Source organism: Pseudonaja textilis, chromosome 5 (assembly GCF_049901715.1).
Source record: "Pseudonaja textilis isolate UNSWEBS1 chromosome 5, rPseTex1.2, whole genome shotgun sequence".
NCBI lineage: Eukaryota > Metazoa > Chordata > Lepidosauria > Squamata > Elapidae > Pseudonaja > Pseudonaja textilis.
This window is the reverse complement of record NC_141994.1, coordinates 72,153,105-72,174,481: the sequence shown is the minus strand read 5'-3', so window position 1 is coordinate 72,174,481 and position 21,377 is coordinate 72,153,105. Positions and strand designations below refer to the sequence as shown.

Genomic DNA, 21,377 nt, shown 5'->3' with positions numbered 1-21,377 from the left:
AAAGAAAGAAAGAAAGAAAGAAAGAAAGAAAGGAGGAAAAAGAAAGAGGAAAAGAAAGGAAGAAAAAAGAAAGAAAGAAAGCTCAAAAACTCAAAGGGCATATTTTTTTTCTGCCGTCCATTTTCTATCTTTTTGTGAATGAGTTTGTTGTACAGGTCAGTCTTCAACTTACAACAGTTCATTTAGTGACCGAAGTTACAACGGCACCGTTTCTCACGCTTACGACCGTTTCAGCATTCCCACAGTCACCTGATCAAAATTCCGCCGCTGACTCGCCTTTACGACGGGTTCCAGTGTCCCGAGGTCACCTGATATCCCCTCCTTTTTTGGGACCTTCTGATGAGCGAAGTCAGTGGGGGAAACCTGATTCACTTAATAGCCGTGTGGTTAACTTTTAGCAATGGCAGTGTTTCACTTAACGACGGTGGCAAGGAGGTTGGTGAAATGGAGCAAAGCTCACTTCACACACGTCTCTCTCAGATACAGAAATTTGCAGCTCGGTTGTGGTCGTAAGTCGAGACTATCTATACAATGGGCTGAGCCCTTGATTTCCTCAATTGCCAATCATGATTGTAGGAATATCCTACTGGGGCCAAATAAAAGAAAACCTGCAGGTTTCAATCGCTGCATAAAACATTTTGGGCAGAATTGATACTAAATGTTGATTTTACTGGAACTTGGCTGTTCTTCATCTTATGTTTTTTTTCTCTCTCTCTCTCTTATTTTGTTCTCTTCTCTTCTCTCCTCTTTCCTTTCATTCTTCTTCCTTCCATCTCTTCCTTCTTCTTTTCTCTTCTCTTCTTCCATTCTTCTTCCATCTCTCCCCCCTTCTCTTCTCTTCTCTTCTCTTCTCTTCTCTTCTTCTTCTCTCCTTCCATTCTTCCTTCTATCTCTCCCTCCTTCTCTTCTCTTCTCCTCTCCTTCCATTCTTCCTTCTATCTCTCCCTCCTTCTCTTCTCTTCTTCCATTCTTCTTCTATCTCTTCCTTCCATCTCTCCTCCTCTTATCTCCTTCCATTCTTCTTCCTTCCATCTCTCTCTTTCTCTTCCTCCTTCTCTTCTCTCTCTTCTCTCCTCCCATTCTTCTTCCTACCATCTCTCGCTCCTTCTCTTGTCTTCTCTCCTTCAATTCTTCTTCCATCTCTTCCTTCCATCTCTCCCTCCTTCTCTTCTCTTCTCTTCCTTCTCTTCTTCCATTCTTCTTTCCATCTCTCCCTCCTTCTCTTCTCTTCTTCTCTCCTTCCATTCTTCTTCCTTCCATCTCTCTCTTTCTCTTCCCTCCCTTCTCTTCCCCTTTCCTTCCGTTCTTCTTCCACCTCTCTCTTTCTCTTCCCTCCCCTCCCTTCTCTCTTCTCCTCTCCTTCCATTGTTCTTCCATCTCTTCCTTCCATCTCTCCCTCCTTCTCTTTTCTTCTCTTCTCTTCCCATTCTTCTTCCATCTCTCCCTCCTTCTCTTCTCTTCTTCTCTCCTTCCATTCTTCTTCCTTCCATCTCTCTCTTCTCTTCCCTCCCTTCTCTTCTCCTTTCCTTCCGTTCTTTTTCCACCTCTCTCTTTCTCTTCCCTCCTCTCCCTCCTCTCTTCTCCTCTCCTTCCATTCTTCTTCCATCTCTTCCTTCCATCTCTCCCTCCTTCTCTTCTCTCTCTCTTCTCTTCTCTTCTCTCTCTTCTCTTCTCTTCTCTTCTCTTCTCCTTCCATTCTTCTTCCATCTCTCTCTTCTCTTCCCTTCCTTCTCTTCTCTCTTCCCTCTCCTTCCATTCTTCTTCCACCCTCCCTTCTCTCTCCTCCTTTCCTTCCATTCTTCTTCCTTTCACCTCTCCCTTTCCCTCCTCGCTTCTCCTCAACCTCAACCTCTCCTCTCCAGGCCAAACAGCTAGAAGAAAAGGAAAAGGAGCTGAAGAAACACGAGACTTACTACAAGGAGCAGCTGAACCGCCTGGAAGAGAGGGTGAGCGAGTTTTCCTTCGGCTTTTCCTAGAGGGGGGCTTTGCCGGGAAGGCATGATAGAGTTTTTCCCCCTTCTGCTTTTAAATGCACAGAACTGATGGGAAGAAACCTCTGACCTGGGCCAGCTGAGGACCTCTCTACCTGTCCCGGTTTGCCGACTGCAGAAAGAACCGACCCTTTAAAACACGTTTCTCAGCCGCCTTTAACCATAAACTGAACCGTTTCCTCTTTCAGGAATCACTCTGTGTGTGTGTGTGTGTGTGTGTGTTTATGCGCAAACGGGAGCGAAAGATGGGAATTATCTCGGTGGAAGGCCTGGTGCCATTTTTTTTTTCTAACTTAAAAAACCAAAACACAAAACACCTTAAGGGTAGTCACTCAGTCTTGACCCCCCCCCCCTGGACCCACGATTTGAACTTTAAAATTAGGCGGGGCCTCTGCCCCCCCGTAAAGAGTCTTCAACATACACCACGACCCGGCCTCAGACTCGTAATGAAGCCTGCTCACCTCAGTCCTTAAGTCGTGACGGTCATACATCAAGTCATTCTTGTGGACCCACTGATTTGATAACCTTTTAAAATTTGGCGGGGGGCGCTGTGGTCGTAAAGAGTCTTCAAGCACTCGAGGCCACCGATAGAAAGTGGAAGAGCCGCCTTCCCGTTTGCTGTGCGCTAATCGAACAGAATAACAGAACTTTACGAAAGTGGTGTGAAATCCCACAGATGATCATTTACGGGTTTTCCGCCGAATGCTTCCTCTGGCTCTCGTGTTAAGCTATGTTGCTTTTTTTTTTTTTTTTAAAAAGGAAGATTTTAAAACAACACGAGGAAGGTGGGGAACGAAAACGTGTTGCCGGGAAGCAGCCTGTCAGAAACTCATTGTTCCTACAATACGTTAAATGAATTTCAGCGTATGCTGCAGCTTCGTAGATTAGCTACAAGGAGCAAAAAATATATATATATATCTCCCCAAACGTTAGTGCGATTTTTTTTTTGTCCCCTTGAAAATAATACTTCAACATTTCATGCGCATGGAAAAATAGAAACCCTGTTTTACAAAAATCAGATATTTACCCAGCACAAGAACTCTGGCTCCTGGCAGCTTTCCAAATGTGAATCAAAAGTCTTTTAAAAAGTCTTTACAAGATCTTTACAAGAGAGAGTTCCTTTTCACTTGGAGATGTAAACACGGAATTGATATTTTGTTGGATCAGGCAGGGAGAAAAAAAGGGTATTTATTACCGGCAGTCCTCGGCTTACAACCGCAACGGAACCCCAACATTTCTGTTGTTGAGCGAGACGTTTGTTAAAGGAGTTTTGCCCCATTTTAGGACCTTCCTTGCCTTGGTTGTTAAGTGAATCACGGCGGTTGGTAAAGTTAGCAGCCCAGTCGTTAAGTGAATCTGGTTTCCCCCCCTCACTGACTTCGCTAGTCAGCAAAAAGGGATCGAATGAACCCAGGAGACTGTAACCGTCATAAATATGAGTCTGGATGCTGCAAAGGTCATAACTGTGAAAAACGGGGAAGCCAACCCTGTTGCTCATTTAACAACTGCAGTGATTCGCTTAGCAACTGAAGTGAGAAAGGTTGTAAAAGAGGGCAAAACTCACTCAACACATGTCTCACTTAGTGACTGAAGTTGGGGGCTGGTCGTAAGTTGACTACCTGCACTGTTACAGGTAATGGTCGGAAGATGGAAACTGTTCTCTTGCAGGAGCTGAGAACATGATCGATCATTTCTTCGCCTTCTTTGCACGATGAGGATGATGAATAATTAATTTTGATATTATTATTGTTATTGCTATTATTGCTATTATTGCTGCTATTATTATTATTATTATTATTATTATTATTATTATTATATTGACATTTGGAGCTAGCTGCAACTGCACTGATTGAATTGTGATAAATTCTTTGCTTCCTTGGAACACGGTAGCTGCGCCTTGGTCATCGCTGGCTATTCACAACTCACCTTATCTTCTAAGAAAGCTGAGGTTCTAGAGCAAGGGTCTTCAAACTTGGCAGGTTTAAGACTTGTCGACTTCAACTCCCAGATTCCCTGAGCTATCTGTTGTGGTTCACTGGCAGCCTGTGCAGACGGTAGCGGAACCGGACAGTGGGGAAGAACGGGGTCCAGTCCGGGAGTCTGGAGAAGACTCAGGCAATGGTCCTGCGTCCGATGCAGAGATGGGGCCAGGACGATCTGGGATGCTGCCTCCGGAGCCTTTGGAGCGCAGCAGCTAGGCAGAGGAGTTAGGGGAGCCTGTTCCCAGTGCGTGTATGCACAGAGCTGCTAGATCAGCTGAAACAAAAGGGGACAACAACTGTGGGGTCCTTGGTGCTCTCTGAGCTTGGTAGTTTTCTTGAAGAAGTTTCATTACCCAACTAGGCAACGTCAGGAGTGCTAGAAGGGGGTGGGGGTTGTGGAGAGGAGTTGAAGGTGGTACAGAAAGGAAGAAGAAGGAAGATGCGAAGAACTGTGGGGTCCTTGGTGCTCTCTGAGGTTGGTGGTTTTCTGGCAGGCGTTTCATTAGCCAACTAGGTGACATCATCAATATTAGCATTATCAGTATTAGAACGGAGTAGAGGAGGAGGAGGAGGAGGTGGAAGAGAAAGGATGAGGAGAAGCAGCTGTGGAGTCCTTGTTGTTCTCTGAGCTTGGTGGTTTCCTTGCAGACGTTTCATTACCCAACTAGGTAACATTAGCAGCACACTGACATAACCTCAAGGACCTCATAGTTCCAATCCGAACTCCAAATATTCTATCTGTACAAGTGTACCATTTATCGTTGTAAATTGAGGACTACCTGTAGCAGAGCTATTCCGGCTACAACCTCATTATCTACGAGCACCCATATTGGGTTCCCAAGAAGATTCATTCCTCAGGGCCGAAGGGACCTTCTCCCCTCAGACCACAAGAAAATTTGAGCTGGTCCTCTCCATTCAGCCCAACCTCACAGCAGGCCTCAAGAACATTCAAAAATTGGCCCAGTGGCCCAGGAATGTCTACGGAGATTCTCAGTCCTCCAGGTCATGGTTTGTCCCAAAGGTGCTTTTTTCAGGAGGCCACTGGACTTTCTGGTTTTCCTTTGAAGACGTTTTGCTTCTCGTCCAAGAAGGTTTCTTCAGCTCTGACTGGATGGTGGGAACGGAAGGATTGATATTCCTTGCAGACAGAACTAGTCATTTGCTTCCTTTTTAGAGGGTTGTTCAGGCCCCTTGGAGGTTTATCTGTGTCCTCAGGGTCATACCTGAATGGTGCAAATGGGTGTGGAGCCTTCTGACTGGGTGGTGGGGAATGGAAGGATTTATACTCCTTGCAAACAGCTGGTCATTTGCATCCTTTTAGAGAGTCGTTGAGGCCACTTGGAGGTTTATCTGTGTCCTCAGAGTCACCTGAGTGGTGCAAATGGGTGTGGAGCCTTCTGACTGGATGGTGGGGATTGGAAGGATTTATACTGCTTGCAAACAGCTGGTCATTTGCATTCTTTAGAGGCTCATTGAGGCCACCTGAGGTTTACCTGTGTCCTCAGGGTCACCTGAGTGGTGCAAAAGTGTGTGGAACCTTCTGACTGGATGGTGGGGAATGGAAGGATTTATACTCCTTGCAGACAGCTGGTCATTTGCATCCTTTTAGAGGCTCATTGAGGCCACTTGGAGGTTTATCTGTGTCCTCAGAGTCACCTGAGTGGTGCAAAAGGGTGTGGAGCCTTCTGACTGGATGGTGGGGAATGGAAGGATTGATATTCCTTACAGACAGCTGGTCATTTGCACCCTTTTAGAGGGTTGTTGAGACCACTTGGAGGTTTAGAAGAATCTCAATGACCCGCTAAAAGGATGCAAATGACCAGCAGTCTGCAAGGAGTGTCAATCCTTCCATTCCCCCCCATCCAGTCAGAGCTGAAGAACCTTCTTGGATGAGAAGCGAAACGCCTTCAAAGAGAAACCAGAAAGCCCAGTTGCCAATGGCCCAGGAAGCGATTGTTGGCTTTGCTTTTCCGTCCGGTTGAATGAAAACCAGCTAGCTGACAGCCAGAAGAAACACTCTCTCTCTCTCTCTCTCTCTCACACACACACACACACACAAAACTGGTTGTAATGTACAGTATTTGAAGCTCATAGTGACTTAATTGCCACCCTTGAGTAGAAAATGGCAAATCTATGAGCGAATAGACTGGAATAACGAAGACGCGGAGAATGAGACTGTACGTTTTTCATCCAGCAGGAGATCTCAGCAAAAGACCCCCGGATCTTCCCATCATTCTTCTGTGTCGCGACAGTTTTGTTGCCAGTGCTAAAAATTGAAGAAAAAGCGACAACCTGTCATTATACGGAGTATTATCTTCCCTCTCCTACCCACCACCGTCGCCTGGCATGGTTCAGAAGCGGGCCCATGAAACGCAACACCCTGCCCGTGTTTCAAATCTATAGCCGAGAATGTGCATAATTAAGAGCCATTGCTGTTCAGCGGATCATCCGCTGTTTGCAGATCTGAGAGATCTGGTTTTAAAAGAAAACCCTTCCCACGGGTCGGTCCTTTGGCAGCTGAAATTGGCTGTGGTTTAAAAGAGACACACAGAGAGAGAAAGAGACACAGAGAGAGAGACAGAGACAGAGACAGAGACAAAGGGAGAGAGACAGAAAGAAAGACAGAGACATACAGAAAGAAATGGGAAATAATATGGATAGCAGGCTCCTGTCTGTTGGCGAATCCAAAGATATTGGGCTGCAAAACCCCTGTGTAATAGGATTTAAGATACGGTGCAGAAGCTTAATGTAACTGCCGGCATTCTTTTCATGGGAAAAATGTTCTGTGCTGTAGAACAGACACACACATAATGATTAAGGCGCGCAGCCTTAATCCATAATACCTGGCAAAACCCCATGCATGAAATCAATAAACCCAACCAATGGCAGGTGTACTCTTCCATCTCGAAATACACCCAGGCGTTTTCTGAACTAGCAAATTTGGGAAGGACGTCAAATCAGCACAGGTGTTTCATCGATACAAATGAATATTTGTAGCTCAGAGTTGAACTGTGCGGCCCTTGGTGTTCTCTGAGTGTGGTGGTTTTCTTGGAGACATTTCATGACCCAACTAGGTAACATCATCAATGTTAGAAGGGAGTGGAGTTTGTGGAGAGGAGGAGGAGGAGGAGGAAAAAAAGGACAGTAGGGCACTTGATGGTCTCTGAGCCTTGTAGTTTCCTTGCAGACGTTTCATGACCCAACTAGGTAACATCATCAGTGTTAGAAGGGAGCGGGGTATGTGCAGAGAAGAGGAGGAGGACGACAACAAGAATGACTATGGAGTCCTTGGTGCTCTCTGAGCTTTGTAGTTTCTTTGCAGACGTTTCATGACCCAACTAGGTAACATCCTCAGTGTTAGAAGGGAGTGGGGTTTTGCTCTCTGCTTATATACAAGTGAATTGCTTTGTCACTGTTGGCGGGATTGCCGTTTTCTTCTTGGGTGGTTCCTTGAGTTGGATGTTGCTTCCTTGAGTCGGCCGTTTGGTTCAGGGTCATATTCTACCGGTTCGCCCCGGTTCACTTGAACCGGTAGCTCCAAGGATCATCTGTGAGCGAACCGGTTCTCTTCCAACTCTTTAGTTTGACCTTTATTTCCTGGTTTTGAAGCTCAGCTACTTCGCGCGGTACAGCGGATTGCCACGCGTCAGCTGTTGTACACACAGGGAGAGTACAGGATTGCAGGAGAAAGTCAGTAGCAAGCCCTCTGCGCGCGTGCAAAGCATACTCACCAAGCCACACCCACAGAACCAGTGGTAAAAAAAATTTTTTTTGAATCCCACCACTGGTTTGGTTGTTTGTCTGAGGTGGCAGTTCCTTGATTGGAGTATTGCTTACTTCTTGATTGTTGGTCTAGTTTTAATTCTGGTGTTAATTCCGGCTTATCTGGGGGTTAAGTAGGATGTGTTCTGGTCTTTTTGATCCCTTTTTGGATGTTTTTGGTTCTCAGACAAACAGTAAATAACAGCTTAATCAAGAAACCACCAAGAACACCCTCCCAAACATTGACAGGACAAACTACTAGTATAGTGATGTTGGAACCTTTTTGTTGTGGTGTGCCAAAACCTTATGCACGCACGATAATGCATTCGCGCGTGCCAGCACCCACAATGCCATGCCCCCTGTCCCCGTGCATGCGCGCGCAACACCCCCGCCCCCTTACCTGCACTGCGCATGCATGCGCCTCCCAGCTCATTTTTAGCCTGTTTGAAGCTGTTTTCACCGTCCCAGAGGTTCGAGGAGAGCCTCTGCAGCCTCAGGAGGCTGAAAATGGGCTCGTTTCGGCCCTTCTGGTATTTTCGGAAGGCCCGTTTTTCAGCCTCCTGGCTTCCCTCGAGCCTCCCGAAAACGGCCTCAAACAGGCCGAAAATCAGCTGGGAGGCACACGCATGTGCAGTGCAGGTAAGTTTGGCTGGGGCTCGCGTGCCATAGGTTCGCCCTCATCACCGCACTACTACATAAACAGAAAACACGCCTCCTTCCCTTCTAGCACTGATGATGCTACCAAGGTTGGTGGCAAAATGTCCACAAGAAAAACAGCCAAGCTCAAGAGAGCTCCGAGGACCCCACATTTAATTTCCGGCTGTCCTTGAGATGCTGAATAACGTTCCTCCCTCTGTTCCACTTGTGGGAATAGGTTCTTCGCGTGCACCACTAACCTTGTTTCCGCCATTTTAGGACTATCCCTGAAGGATTTGGTCCTTTTGTCCCAGTCAGTCAACTTGGCAGATTCAATTTGTGTTTTCCACGGGCATCTGACTCCTACGGGAACGAGGCCATGAGAAAAAGCTGTTTTTTGGGGGCCAGGTTAATCCAGGTTTTACGAAAGGCCCCACTCCAGTCAGGCAGGAATCTGGCTGGTTTCCTGGCGATTTTGGAGATAGGTTGGTTTCTGTTAATTGCTTTGGCTCTTCCCCAAACCGGTTTGTTTTTCACGAACGAAGGCAAATTGTTAAGCTTTCGTTTGAGGTCCTGCCTCCGTCTCAATAAACTTCATTACGGTTAGAAAAGAAGATTATTTAGAGACCAGAAATCAGGAACAAATGCATGATTATAACAAAACCGATAATTATAAAACCGTGGTGTGATCAGAATACAAGGTATTTTACAAATTGCTGAGCAATAAATAAAATAAAATAGAGTCAATCTTTGCTCTTAATCAAAACTGTGAGGAGATACAGCAGGGCGTTGTTAGCAGCTGCTTCTCTCTGGAAGTTTTCCAAAAAAAAAAAAAGAACCTGATTTGGTACATTTTAAAGAAATGATAAAATGTTGTTTTTAATCAAACTACCTTGCATTAAGATGAGTTTTGCTCTAAGTCTAATTAAAGAAATAAATTATGTAGGGCTGTAGAGAATTTCTTCTTTTTCGTGGCTGGGGCAGGGTTTGTAGGGTTAACCAGGAGAAAAACTATAATTCTTGGTTAGATGTTGATTTTTAACTCTGGGCTGAATTCCACATTTCTGAATGATTAAAGGTAAAGATTCCCCTCGCACATACATGCTAGTTGTTACTGGTTCTAGTGCTCATTTACATTAGAAAGCCAAAGAGCCAGCACTGTCTGAAGACGTCTCCGTGGTCATGTGGTCCGCAGGACTAAATGCCGAAGGCGCACGGAACGCTGTTCCCTTCCTACCAAAGTGGTCCCTATTTTCCTACTTGCATTTTTTTACATGCTTTCGAACTGCTAGGTTGGCAGAAGCTGGTATAAGTAATGGGAGCTCATTCCGTTATGCGGTGCTAGGGATTCGAACTGCTGAACGGCCCACCATTCTGACCAACAAGCTCAGCCTCTTAGCCACTGAGCCACCGCGTCCCCCTTTTTGAATGATTATGTTACCATCAAATTGCTATTAACTCTTAGTGACGATATGGATAGATCAGTGGTGGCTAACGTTTTAGGGCTCCTGTGCCAAAAATTGTGTGTGTGCACGTACCAACACTCAGAAGGCAATGCGCGTCCCCGTGCCCCCTGCACATGTGTGTGCAATCCCCCTGCCCTCTTTCTTGCACTGCACCTCCCTGCTGATTTTTTGCCCTGTTTGAGGCCTTTTTCGGCCTCCCAGAGGCTTGAGGAAAGCTTCTGCAACCTTTGCAGGCCAAAAAATTGGGCCCGTTTCGTCACTTCTGGTATTTCCGGAAATACAGGAAGTGACAAAATGGGCCTATTTTTCGGTCTGCAGAGGCTTTCCTGAAGCCTCTGGGAGGCCGAAAATCAGCTGTGAGGCGCTTGCATGCGCAGTGAGGAAAGTTTGCCTGCGGTTCGCGTACGGGCACAAATGGCTCTGTGTGCCACCTGTGGCACGCATGCCATAGGTTCGCCATCGTGGGGATAGATAGTCCCAAAGGTGCTTTTTCTGGAGGCAATTGGACTTCTAGTTTTTTTTTTTTTTGAAGACGTTTCACTTCTCATCCCAAGAAGCTTCTTCAGCTCTGGCAGGATGGTGGGGATCATCTGTCTCCAATCTTCTCCTTCAGGTCTTCGGATAATGTCCCCATCACCGGGACAACTGAGTCCATCCAGAAGAACAAGATAACAAAGTTGGAGGGGGGTGTTTGAGATCTTCTAGTCCAACCCCCTACTCAAGCAGTAACTCCTATTCCATTTCAGACAAACGGTTCTCCAATCTCTTCTTAAAAGCCTCCACTGTTGGAGCACCCACAGCTTCTGTATCTGGTGATACATTAATTGTTCTCGCTCTCAGGAAATTGAGTTTTGCCCACCGCCGCCCCCATTTTATGACCTTTCTTGCCACCGTTATTAAATGCATTGCTGCAGTTAAGTCGGTAACCTGGTTGTTAAGTGAATCTGACTTCCCCCTCCATCTGACTTTGCTTGTCAGAAGGATACAAAAGGGGGTCAGGTGACCCTGCAGCGGTCATAAATAGGAGTCTGGGACACTGCAACCATCGTAACTGTCCTATTTCCCTGAAAATATGACCCGCCCTGAAAGTAAGTCCTAGTTTGATTTTTACACGTGCGCCCTGACCCCCAAATAAGCCCTAATTAAGATCCCGCCCACTCCAGAGTGGACAGGTAAAAATTAAGCCAGGGTGGGGATGAGGGGGGCGTGGAGCTGCCCTACTACTTACCTTTGGACAGGTGTAGCCAGGCCTCGCACATCCCGACACCTGCCTTGCCGGCCCATTTCTTCTGCAGCCGGCAAGTCTTTCCTGAAGGCCTCTGGAGCTGATACTGAAGCTCTGGATCGATCCTGAAGGCTGCAGAGGCCTTCAGAAAAGCCTTGCTGGCTGCAGAAGAAATAGTTCCTGAAGGCCTCTGACAGTGAAAAGGAGGCCGGGGACGATGCACTCAAGTGAGGTTAGTCTGTGGATGACATCCCCCCCGAAAATAAGGCCTGGTGCCTTTTTTGGTGGCAAAAAATATAAGACAGGGTCTTATTTTCAGGGAACACACAGTATGAATCAGCTGCCAAGTGTTTGATCACATGATCGTGGGGCTGTTGCAAAGGTGGTAACTCTGAAAAACGGTCATCTTAAGTCCCTTTTTACAGTGCCGTTGTAACTTTGAACGGTCACTAAATGAACCTTTGTAAGTCGAGGACTGCCTGTACATGTTGCCGAACAACACACCCCAAATCTTACCATCCTACTTGCTTATTGATGTTATTCATGGGGGGGCTGTGCATTCATGTCAAATTAAATGTCATCATTTTAGAAGATGGCGGCATTGCAAAATTCAGCAGCTCCTGGACTTTGGGTTTATCTAGTGCAACATTTTGGGCCGGGCGGAGGGGAAGGAGGGGAGAGAAATCCACAAATGGGATATTAGCCTATTTATTCCGTCCTATTTTGGTTTTCCCCGCACACTGAAATTCAACAGCCTGTGACGCCCGAGGTGGCATGGTGCCACCGTGATTAATAGCAACTGGTGCCCTTACCTTCCATGAATCAACAGAGATTTTTCTCCATAAGCTAAAATAGGATTCTGAGAGACAGATAGAGAATCCTTTGGGCGGTGAACGCTTATCTGTGAAATCATCTTTCGAATGCAGGTTTTTAACATATTTTGATACCAGGCGTTCCTTTTCCAAGACTGTCAGAATGGGGGGAAAAAATGAACATAAATTTTATTTATTTATTTGTGTTCAGCCCTATTTTCATAAAGGAGGCTGTGAACGGACCTAATGCTCTTTTGTTCTCCTTTTTCCTCGCAACAACCCTGTGAGGTGGGTTCGGCTAAGAGAGAGGACTGGCCCAAAGTCACCCAATCAGCTTTCATGCCTCAGGCAGGACTAGAACTCACCGACTCCTGGTGATTGGCTCAATGTCACCCAGATGGTTTTTATGCCTAAAGTGGAACTAGAACTCATCGACTCCTGGTGATTGGCCAGCCTAAGACAGGATTCGAACTCACAGCCTCATTGTGATTGGCCGAAAGTCACCCAGACGGCTTTCATGCCTAAGGTGGGACTAGAACTCACAGCTGCAATGTGATTGGCCAAAAGTCACCCAGATGGCTTTCATGGCTAAGAGAGGACTAGAATTCCCCGTCTCCTGATGATTGACCGAAAGTCACCCAATCAGCTTTCATGCCTAAGGCTGGACTAGAACTCACCGTCTCCTGGTGATTGGCCCAAAGTCACCCAGCTGGCTTTCATGCCTCAGCAGGACTAGAACTCACTGTCTCCTGGTGATTGACTCAATGTCACCCAGATGGTTTTTATGCCTAAGGTGGAACTAGAACTCACCGCCTCCTGGTGATTGGCCACCCTAAGACAGGACTAGAACTCACAGCCTCATTGTGATTGGCCCAAAGTCACCCAGCCGGCCATGCACACCAGTTTGCACCACATGACCGCGGGGATGCTGTGACTATCATAAGCGTGAGAATCGGTCACTTTTTTCCAGTGCCGTTGTAACTTCGAGTCAGTCGCTAAACCAATGGTTGAAAGTCGAGTTGACTTCCTGTAATTTGGACCAGAGAACCAGAATTAGAAGGACAAGCGTCATTGGTGAGGTTGTGCAAACAGAAGCATAGGAGGAACACTTGAACTTAACCAAGTGTCTTCTTTGGCCATTTGTAAAGTTGTGGGAATATCGTCACACTTCCTTTAAATCATAGAATCCATGGGCTGGAAGGGTTCTTGGAGGTCTTCTAGTCCAGTGGTCTCCAACCTTGGCACCTTTAAGACTTGTGGACTTCAAAGCTGGCTGAGGAATTCTGGGAGTTGAAGTCCACAAGTCTTAAAGGTGCCAAGGTTGGAGATCCCTGTTCTAGTCCAATCCCCTGACTAAGTCAAAAGAATCATTTTACCATCCTGGACAATTGCCAACATTTAATGTCATTGATTTATTTTATTTAATTTCAGGGGTTCATTAAAACCTGAAATAAATATTTCATTCATGGTGGCATATCTTCAACTTGGTTATTTTTTTTGCCTTTGTAGAAAAGCTCGCTTGAGTGGGGGAAAATAATTTGAAGTGCGTCATCTCTACTTCCCAAGTTTTTTTGCTTCTTAAATTATCCTAAGCTTCATCGCTTTACCCTTGGAAAATCATGTTTTAAATAAAGCGGGTATTAACTCCGCTTTTAATTACGGTATCATCTTCTTGCATGGATATTCCAGGTCACTTGCTCCACATATATTTTGCAAAGCTATCTGGCGATCCATCTATCCTTATTCACACACGTTTATGTGTATGTTCGAAAGCAGTGGGTTGGACTAGATGACCCCCAAGGTCCCTTCCAACTTTGTAATTCTCTTTAAACTCCTCTCAGCCTCCAAATCCGTTTAAATCTATTAAATCTTTTTCCACATTTATTAATTCCGAATATACGTTTCCCAGCTGTGACTACTAGTTAAGAGAGCGCCTGCATTTAATGATAACTTGCTTTGTTAAATGAACGTTAATCCCATCATTCATCTCTCTCTCTCTCCATCTCCCTCCCCATGATCAATAGTGGTGTTGAAGTGTCACTTAATCAGCCAAATAAAAACTCAAAGCTGCTTTCTGCCCCGAATAACTGTGCATTATTCATGCATGTATATTATTTTGGGGGGTAAGGAAAGATTATTTTAAGGCGGATGTATCATGTCTTTCAGTTAAACGTGGCCATTAAAATTTCAGGCCGGCTCTCGGCGGTGCTACAATTTCTGATCTACATTAAAAAGGTTCTTTAGAATAAGTGGCTCTCCGGCTTTAAACAATGATTTCCCCTTGCAAACTAGGTTTGCAAAGGCTTCCTCGCTTTCATGTTGCATTGTGGAAAAACTGCAGGGTAGCAGAATTAGAGGAACACAGCCCCGTGTTGGCTTTTCAGCTTGCCAGTCTAAGAACTCATAGAAAAATCCGCCCTGGATTTAAAAAAATAAAATAAAAATCAGAATATACAAGTCGTAGAAATGGCAGCCTGGTTGGGAATACAAAGGTTCTGATGCAATTCCGTTTTGTCTAAAACAGAAACTTTTATCAGGAGATCTGCGTCCAATTTTTTTTTTCCCCTCCCAAAGGAGATTGTAAATCCAACCCGGGCAATTTTCACCGTGTTGTTCTAACAAGCATTTCCAATTGCCCTGTAATTTTTATTTTCACTTACTCTGTCCGGCAGAATGGATCTGCTGTGAGTTTGGGCTCAGAATAAGATTGGTGAATAGGTCTTTTTTTTGTTCAGATGGTCAGGATTCCGGCAGTTACTCCCAATTAAATCGAGCCACACTCCCCAAACTAAAAAGGATTTATTAGAAGTTAACATTCTACGTCTGGCATTAGCCTGGGCATAGATGTGGGGGATGGGGAGAAACTGTGACCCAAATTCAGGTAATCTTCGACTTTACGACCGCAGTGGAGCCTGAAACATCTGTCGCTAAGCCAGACAGTTCTTAAGTGGGGGTTGGCCCCGTTTTTACGCCCTTCCTTGCCACCATTGTTGTGAATCACTACAGTGTGTCAGGATTCCGGCAGTTGCCCCCATTTAAATCACGAGTCTCGAGCCAAACTTCCAAAACTTCAAAAGGATTTATTGGGAGTTAACATGTCCGGCACTGCCTGGGTGTAGCCGACTCTGAGATGCATCATTCATTGTCACCCTTGACCCTGGTTTTCCCCCACCCCCTGGGTGTAGCATAATTCATATTCTCCAATGGGACACATCCATAGCCCAGAGTCATCAATTATGTTCTCTAGTTAGATATTTGCTTGGCAGAAACCTCAGTCACCTAGTTACTATCTTTGAAAACATTTATGGAATGCGGTTTTGATTTCCAAGCTGCTGCACTGCTCTTTCAAACCCCCTTTCCCTCCCTCCCTTTCTGTTGGCAACTCTAAAACGACCATAGAAATATGTTGCGAGTTGACACAGTGCTTCACTTAGTAACCCGGTTGTTAAGCGAATCCGGCTTCCCACTTGACTTTGCTTGTCAGAAGGTGGCAGAAGGGGATTATGCGACACTCCAACTATCATAAGTACATGCCAGTTGCCAAGCCTCCAAATTTTGATCACATGACCCACGGCCGTGCTGCGATGATGATGGTGGTGAGTGTGGAAAACCAACCCTATCTTAGGTTTTTTTCAGCCCAGTTGTATCTTTGAGCAGAAATCATCCCCTCCGTGCCATTTTTTGCGGGGGGTTGTTTATAAATTGGCCAGCTGGTAGCCATGAATGTTATTGGGTTTCCTTTGTTTTATAATAAACTTTTTTTATTTTATTTAACAAACATTCCAACTTTTCTTTGTACAGTGTGTCATCTGGGTACATGTATCTTTTTTTTTTTTAAAAAATTTTATTTGGGTTTTCACAAAAACAAAATATAAATAAAACATCTATTTTTGCAAATAGCATGGTCCCAGGTTATCACTTCTTCATACAGACACAAACTCAATTTCATGCTCATTTTTATGTTCTATTCCATTATCTTATTACTGTTTTATATTTTCTACATAGTTTTTCCCCTCTTTTAATTTTCTCAACTTTATTTTAATTATCTCATCTCAATTCAAATCATTATGTTTATACTCTTGTCTGTCCTGTTGCAATTTCATATTATCTTTTCTCATTAAACAAATTTTCCCCTGTAGTTACTAATTGAAGTATGACACCTTTATATCTTTTAATTTTATCCATTCAAACTCTTATTTAAGCTTCAATTAAGATTATAGCATTCAATATAATACATAGCTTCCAATCAAATTCTGCTTGGTGCATTCTTAAAATACACACTATATTCTTAAAAAGAAAAGATTATATATAGATGTAAATAAATCACACATTCCATTCCAATTCAATTCTATCATTAATATTCATTAAAATCTTAACATTTTTAACATTTCTTTTCAATTAAATATCATACTTCCTTGGGAACACTTATAAACTTTCCATAATTAATTCTTTTTTCCTCATATTTCTCACTTATATTTTTATAAATCATTAATAATTAAAATGTTCCCATCCTTTCCTAATTTAATTATCTCATTCACTTTAATTCATTTATTTATTAACAAACATTCCACTACATTACAGTGAATATTTTATCCATCATTTTAGTCATATTTTCTAAAATTATTTCTATTTGTAATATAACAATGCTATCTTATGTACCTCTGCAGAATCCCTTTTACAATTACATTTTTAACCATTATCTCTAAACAGGCTTATGGTTTCAATCCTTATATATTTTCCCTGTTTCTCTATATCTTGTTTCTGTCTTTTACAACTTCTTTTCCTTCCTTCTTCCCCCTCTTCTTCTCCCTCCCCTTTTTACCCCTTCGTCTCTCTACTTCTAATTCTCTCATTTGTAATACCCTCTTCTGTTGCTGTCTAATATTATACTTATCTTTCAAACTTTTCTTCTTTTTGGTTGTTTTTTCTAGTCTTAAACCTTTCACTCTCTTCCCCCCCTTTCCTTTTTTTCCTCTACTTAAAATTATTTGATCATTAAAGATGGCTTCTTCTTTGTCCCGATCTTCTTGTTCTGCAAGCGTTTCTTGTTGTTTCTCATAGTTCCAGATTTCCATATCTAAGAATTGAAATTCAAAGCCGAAAGAACCTCTCCCTTCTTGTGCATCTTCTTTCCGTTTTTTAAGTTCCATTTTCAGTTCTTCTAAGAGTGATGCCATTTTAAACACTTTTAAACAACCACCCGATTGGTTTTAGTCATTTAGATGCAAAAGCCAAAAATCACCAAATAATCCAAATAATCCAAGGCTGTTTCTTCTTGCTTCTTTTTTCCACTTTCTCTTCCTGGGGTTCTATTATTTTGTTACCAAGTTTCAGTTAGGATGTATCTTTGGGGAATCTTGTTAAAGTTTCACTGTAGGTTCCTTTTAGTTACAGTTCCATTCCTTAGTTCCAGGCAGTCTCCTCCATTTTTCCAGATCCTACCCTTTTATTCTTTTTTTTCCCCTCCTTTCCTGCTTTTAAAAACTTTTAAATATCCAGAAATCTTTCTTATCCCTTTGACTTTTATTTTCAGCTTAAATGCCTATTAATGTCAAAGTGGATTTTTTTTTCAAATTTTTTGCTTAAGTCTCTTAGCTGTCAGTATATAAAAGGGAAGAAAAAAAAAACCCTAATCCTTTCCCTTTTTTCTCTCCTTCGCTGCTTCAAAATCTTCTTTGGGAACAACGGTATTTAGTTTAAATTCCAGGGTACCTTACGTTATTGCTTTTTTAGTTTAACCCGGTCAACCAAAACTTTCTCTTCTTATCTTCCTCCTGCACATTCTTTTCCAGTTCAGTTCTTCTTTGTGGTGACCATTTCTGACCACCGCTGCAACCGCCTTCGGGAAAGGGAGTAATGGCCATCTGGGGAGGAGAGATGTGGCTCTCCTCAACCCTGCTGGCAGTCTCCCCCCTCTTCACCACCTCTACGGGGTGGCTTAGCCCCGAAACCAGCCAACTCTGGGTGCTCCAGCAGTGAGCACGGATCAAAACCGTGCACGATCGCGGATTTTGGTCTGTCACTGAAGAGACTCAAACCGGCATATATCTTGTGCATTGTAACAGATAACAGATAACCAGAGTTGGAAGGGACCTTGTAGTTCATCTAGTCCAACCCCGCAGCCAAGTGGGAGACCTTACACCATTTCTGACAAATGGCAGTCCAATCTCTTCTTGAAAGCCTCAAGTGATGAAGTTCCCACAACTTCCGAGGGCAACTTCTGTTCCATGGATTGATTGTTTTCACTGTCAGAAAGTTTCTCCTTATTTCCAGGTTGAATCTCTCCTTGGTCAGTTTCCATCCATTATCCTTTGTCTGGCCTTTGGGTGCTTTGGAAAATAGCTTGACCTCTTCCTTCTCTCTGGGGCAGCCCCTCAAATATTGGAACATGGCTATCCTGTTTCCCCGGTCCTTCTCTTAACCAGACTAGCCAGGCCCAGTTCCTGCAATTGTTCATTGTAGCTTTTAGTCGCCAGTCCCATCATCATCCTGGTTGCTCTTCTCTGCGCTCTTTCCAGAGTCTCAACATCTTTTTTATAATGTGGTGACCAAAACTGGATGCAGGACTCTAGGTGTGCTCTTACTAAGGCTTTATAGAGTGGTATTAGGACCTCCCTTGATCTTGATTGTATCCCTCTGTTAATGCTATTTAGGATTGCATTGGCTTTTTTGGCTGCTGCTGCACACGGCTGGCTCCTATTTAGCTGGTTGTCCACTAAGACTCCAAGTTCCCTCTCCCAGTGACTGCTATTGAGCCTGGTTTCACCCAGTCTATATGTGTCCTTTTGGTTTTTCTTGCCTAAGTGTAGGACTTTACTTTTCTCTACACTGAATTTCATTTTGTTAGATATGGCCCAGTGTTCTAGTCTGTCAAGGTCCATAGTATTTGTGGTTAATACAATTTCCTTACCATAAAGACAACAATGACATTACATTGCTTATTTTGAACTAGCACACATAATGAATCTTATCATTATAACCATCCCCTTCTTAGCTCCTTCCCCTCTTATGTTCATATATTCATGTATGTTCTATATATCTCTGTCTGTCTATCTATCTATCTATCTATCTATCCATCCATCCATCTATTATCTATCTATCTATCTATCTATCTATCTATCTATCTATCTATCTATCTATCTATCTATCTACCTACCTACCTACCTATCTATCTCTGTCTGTATCTTCTATGTTCATATCTTTAATTTCTAATTTTCATTTTTCTTTTCCAACCATTGATAAAATGATTCCCATATCATATGATATTCGTGTTGTTGGGTTTTCTGTAATAAGTAAGAAATCAAATGGACGGTGGCCAGAAGAGTTGGAACCCCTTGCAGATGGGATACGAAGCAGCCCTGCTTCGAATTTAGTTTAGTGGCTTGGAAAATTCCTGGGTAAATTTTTGGGTGGGAATGCTTGATTGCTGACTTGACGGAAAACACATTTTCGTTTTCAATCACATGTCTTAATTGCTGTCGATGTTACATGCGTGATTTTTTTTAAAGAAAGGAAAAAATCCAGACATGCTATTTAAAAAGCTAATCGGAAACAGCCGCATCCCTTCTGGATGAATTGAGATGTATATGGAAAAAACTGGCGGTAGGGTAAATTAGTTCACACAATAAGGACTAGATTTTTTTTTTTGTCTTGCTGTTGTGCCCGGGCTAGGCAGTCAGCAGAACGGAATATCGGTAAAAAAAGTTGTGATAGAAGAGAATATCCGTTTCTCGGGGTTGAATTCGGTGCTTTTTGAGCTTGGTTGTTTTGTTGCAGACATTTCACGACCCAACTAGGCAACATTATCAATACTGGAAGGGAGTGAGGTTTGCTCTTTATTTATATACTAGACTAGAAAGAGGGGGGTTTGAGGAGGAGGAGAGGATGGTGCAGGGGAGAACTGTAAGGTCCTTGGTACTTTCTGAGCTTGGTTGTTTTCTTGTAGACATTTCAAGAACCGACTAGGTAAAATTATCAGTGGCACAGAGGAGTGAGGGTTTGCTATCTGTTTATATACTAGAAGGAGAGGTGAAATGCTGCCGGTTTGTCCCGGTTCACCCAAAGCGTTACTAAAAAATGCTGGTATTTCCGACAGCTCTGCAATGGATCAGCTGTGCTGCATGATTTAGATTAGCTAGAAAGCAGGAAGTCGTCGGGTTTCTTGCTTTCTAGCTAACCTAAATCATGCGGCACAGCTGATCCGGCCCCCTCGCTGTTGTCCTTATCTCGGAAGGCTTCAAAATGCTTGTTTCTTCAGAGCCCACAGGAGGCTTCCCTGAGGCCCAGGAGGCCAAAAATGGGGCGCAGGGTTTGCTGAGAAAGAAAGAAAACAGAATAAAGGACTTTTTAATCCCCCTCCAGTCACATGACCACCTAGCCACGCCCACCTCGTCACGCCCACAGAACCGGTAGTAAAAATTTTTGAATCCCACCACTGAAGGAGGAGTGGGATTTGAAGAGAACAATACCAGAGACCCTACATCCGTGATGGCGAACCTATGGCACACATGCCTAAAGTGGCATGAAGAGTCACTTCCGCTGGCATGCGAGAGGTTGCCCGGAAGAGCCCCACTGGGCATGCGCGCGTATTCCCCACCAGCCAGTTGATTGTCGGTATCTGCTGCGCATGTGCAGGGGAAGACGTGCGCATGAAAGACGCACACGCATGAGCAGAGGTGTGTGGCATGCCGGGGTCATGCATGCATGCGCAGGGGTGTGCGGTGTGTGTGCAGGGGATCGCCCGTACATGCGTAGGGGCGGGGGAGTCTCTTGCGCATTGCAGCATGGGTGCACGCGCACAGACCCGCACTTTTGGCAGGCAACATTGAAAAGGTTAGCCATCACAATCCTGCTGATCTTCCTTCCATCCTTCCTTCCTCTTTTCTTTCTTTCTTTTTCCTCCTTCCTTCCTTCCTTCCTTCCTTTTTCTTCTTCCTCTTTCTTTCTTTCTTTCTTTTTCTTTCTCTCTCTCTCTCCTCCCTCCCTCCTTCCTTCCTCTTTTCTTTCTTTCTTTCTTTCTTTCTTTCTTTCTTTCTTTCTTTCTTTCCTTTCCTTCTCTCTCTCTCTTTCTTTCTTTCTTTCTTTCTTTCTTTCTTCTTTCTTTCTTTCTTTCTTTCTTTCTTTCTTTCTTCCTTCCTTCCTTCCTTCCTTCCTCCTTCCTGCCTTCTTCCTTCCTTCCTTCCTTCCTTCCTTCCTTCCTTCCTTCCTTCCTTCCTTCCTTTCCATTTCTTTTCTTTTTTCTTTTTCTTCAGAAGGCGTATAAATGCTTCCAGCCAAAGCAGTGTGTGCCAGCTCTCTTTAGGTTGTACGTTTCTTATGACTGTCTTATTTTTCTATCTTCGCCTTTCATTCTTCGTTTGGAAACCAATCCAGCTGGGGTTCTCCGTGACGTTTGTAAGGGCACGGTCGCCTCGCAAGGCACGAGCCCCCTCGTTAAGCGGGAGAAATTGGTATTTGCAGAAAAACCAGCTGTCTCAGCCTATTTTCCTGTGTTTCTCTGAAGC

At 44.0% G+C, this 21,377-nt stretch overlaps 1 protein-coding gene across 3 annotated transcripts in view; it reads left to right on the top strand.

Annotated features, from left to right (window-relative positions):
- The window catches only part of CHCHD3 (coiled-coil-helix-coiled-coil-helix domain containing 3), a 212,663-nt gene that overhangs the window by 130,844 nt on the left and 60,442 nt on the right, over positions 1-21,377 (top strand). For 2 of the 3 annotated variants that reach the window (XM_087935352.1, XM_087935353.1), the window contains one exon: positions 1,863-1,946. The exons of the other annotated variant lie outside the window; for it this stretch is intronic. In XM_087935352.1, coding sequence (XP_087791478.1) covers positions 1,863-1,946 — 84 coding nt within the window. The remainder of the gene's footprint in view (positions 1-1,862; positions 1,947-21,377) is intronic. 3 annotated transcript variants of the gene reach the window in all.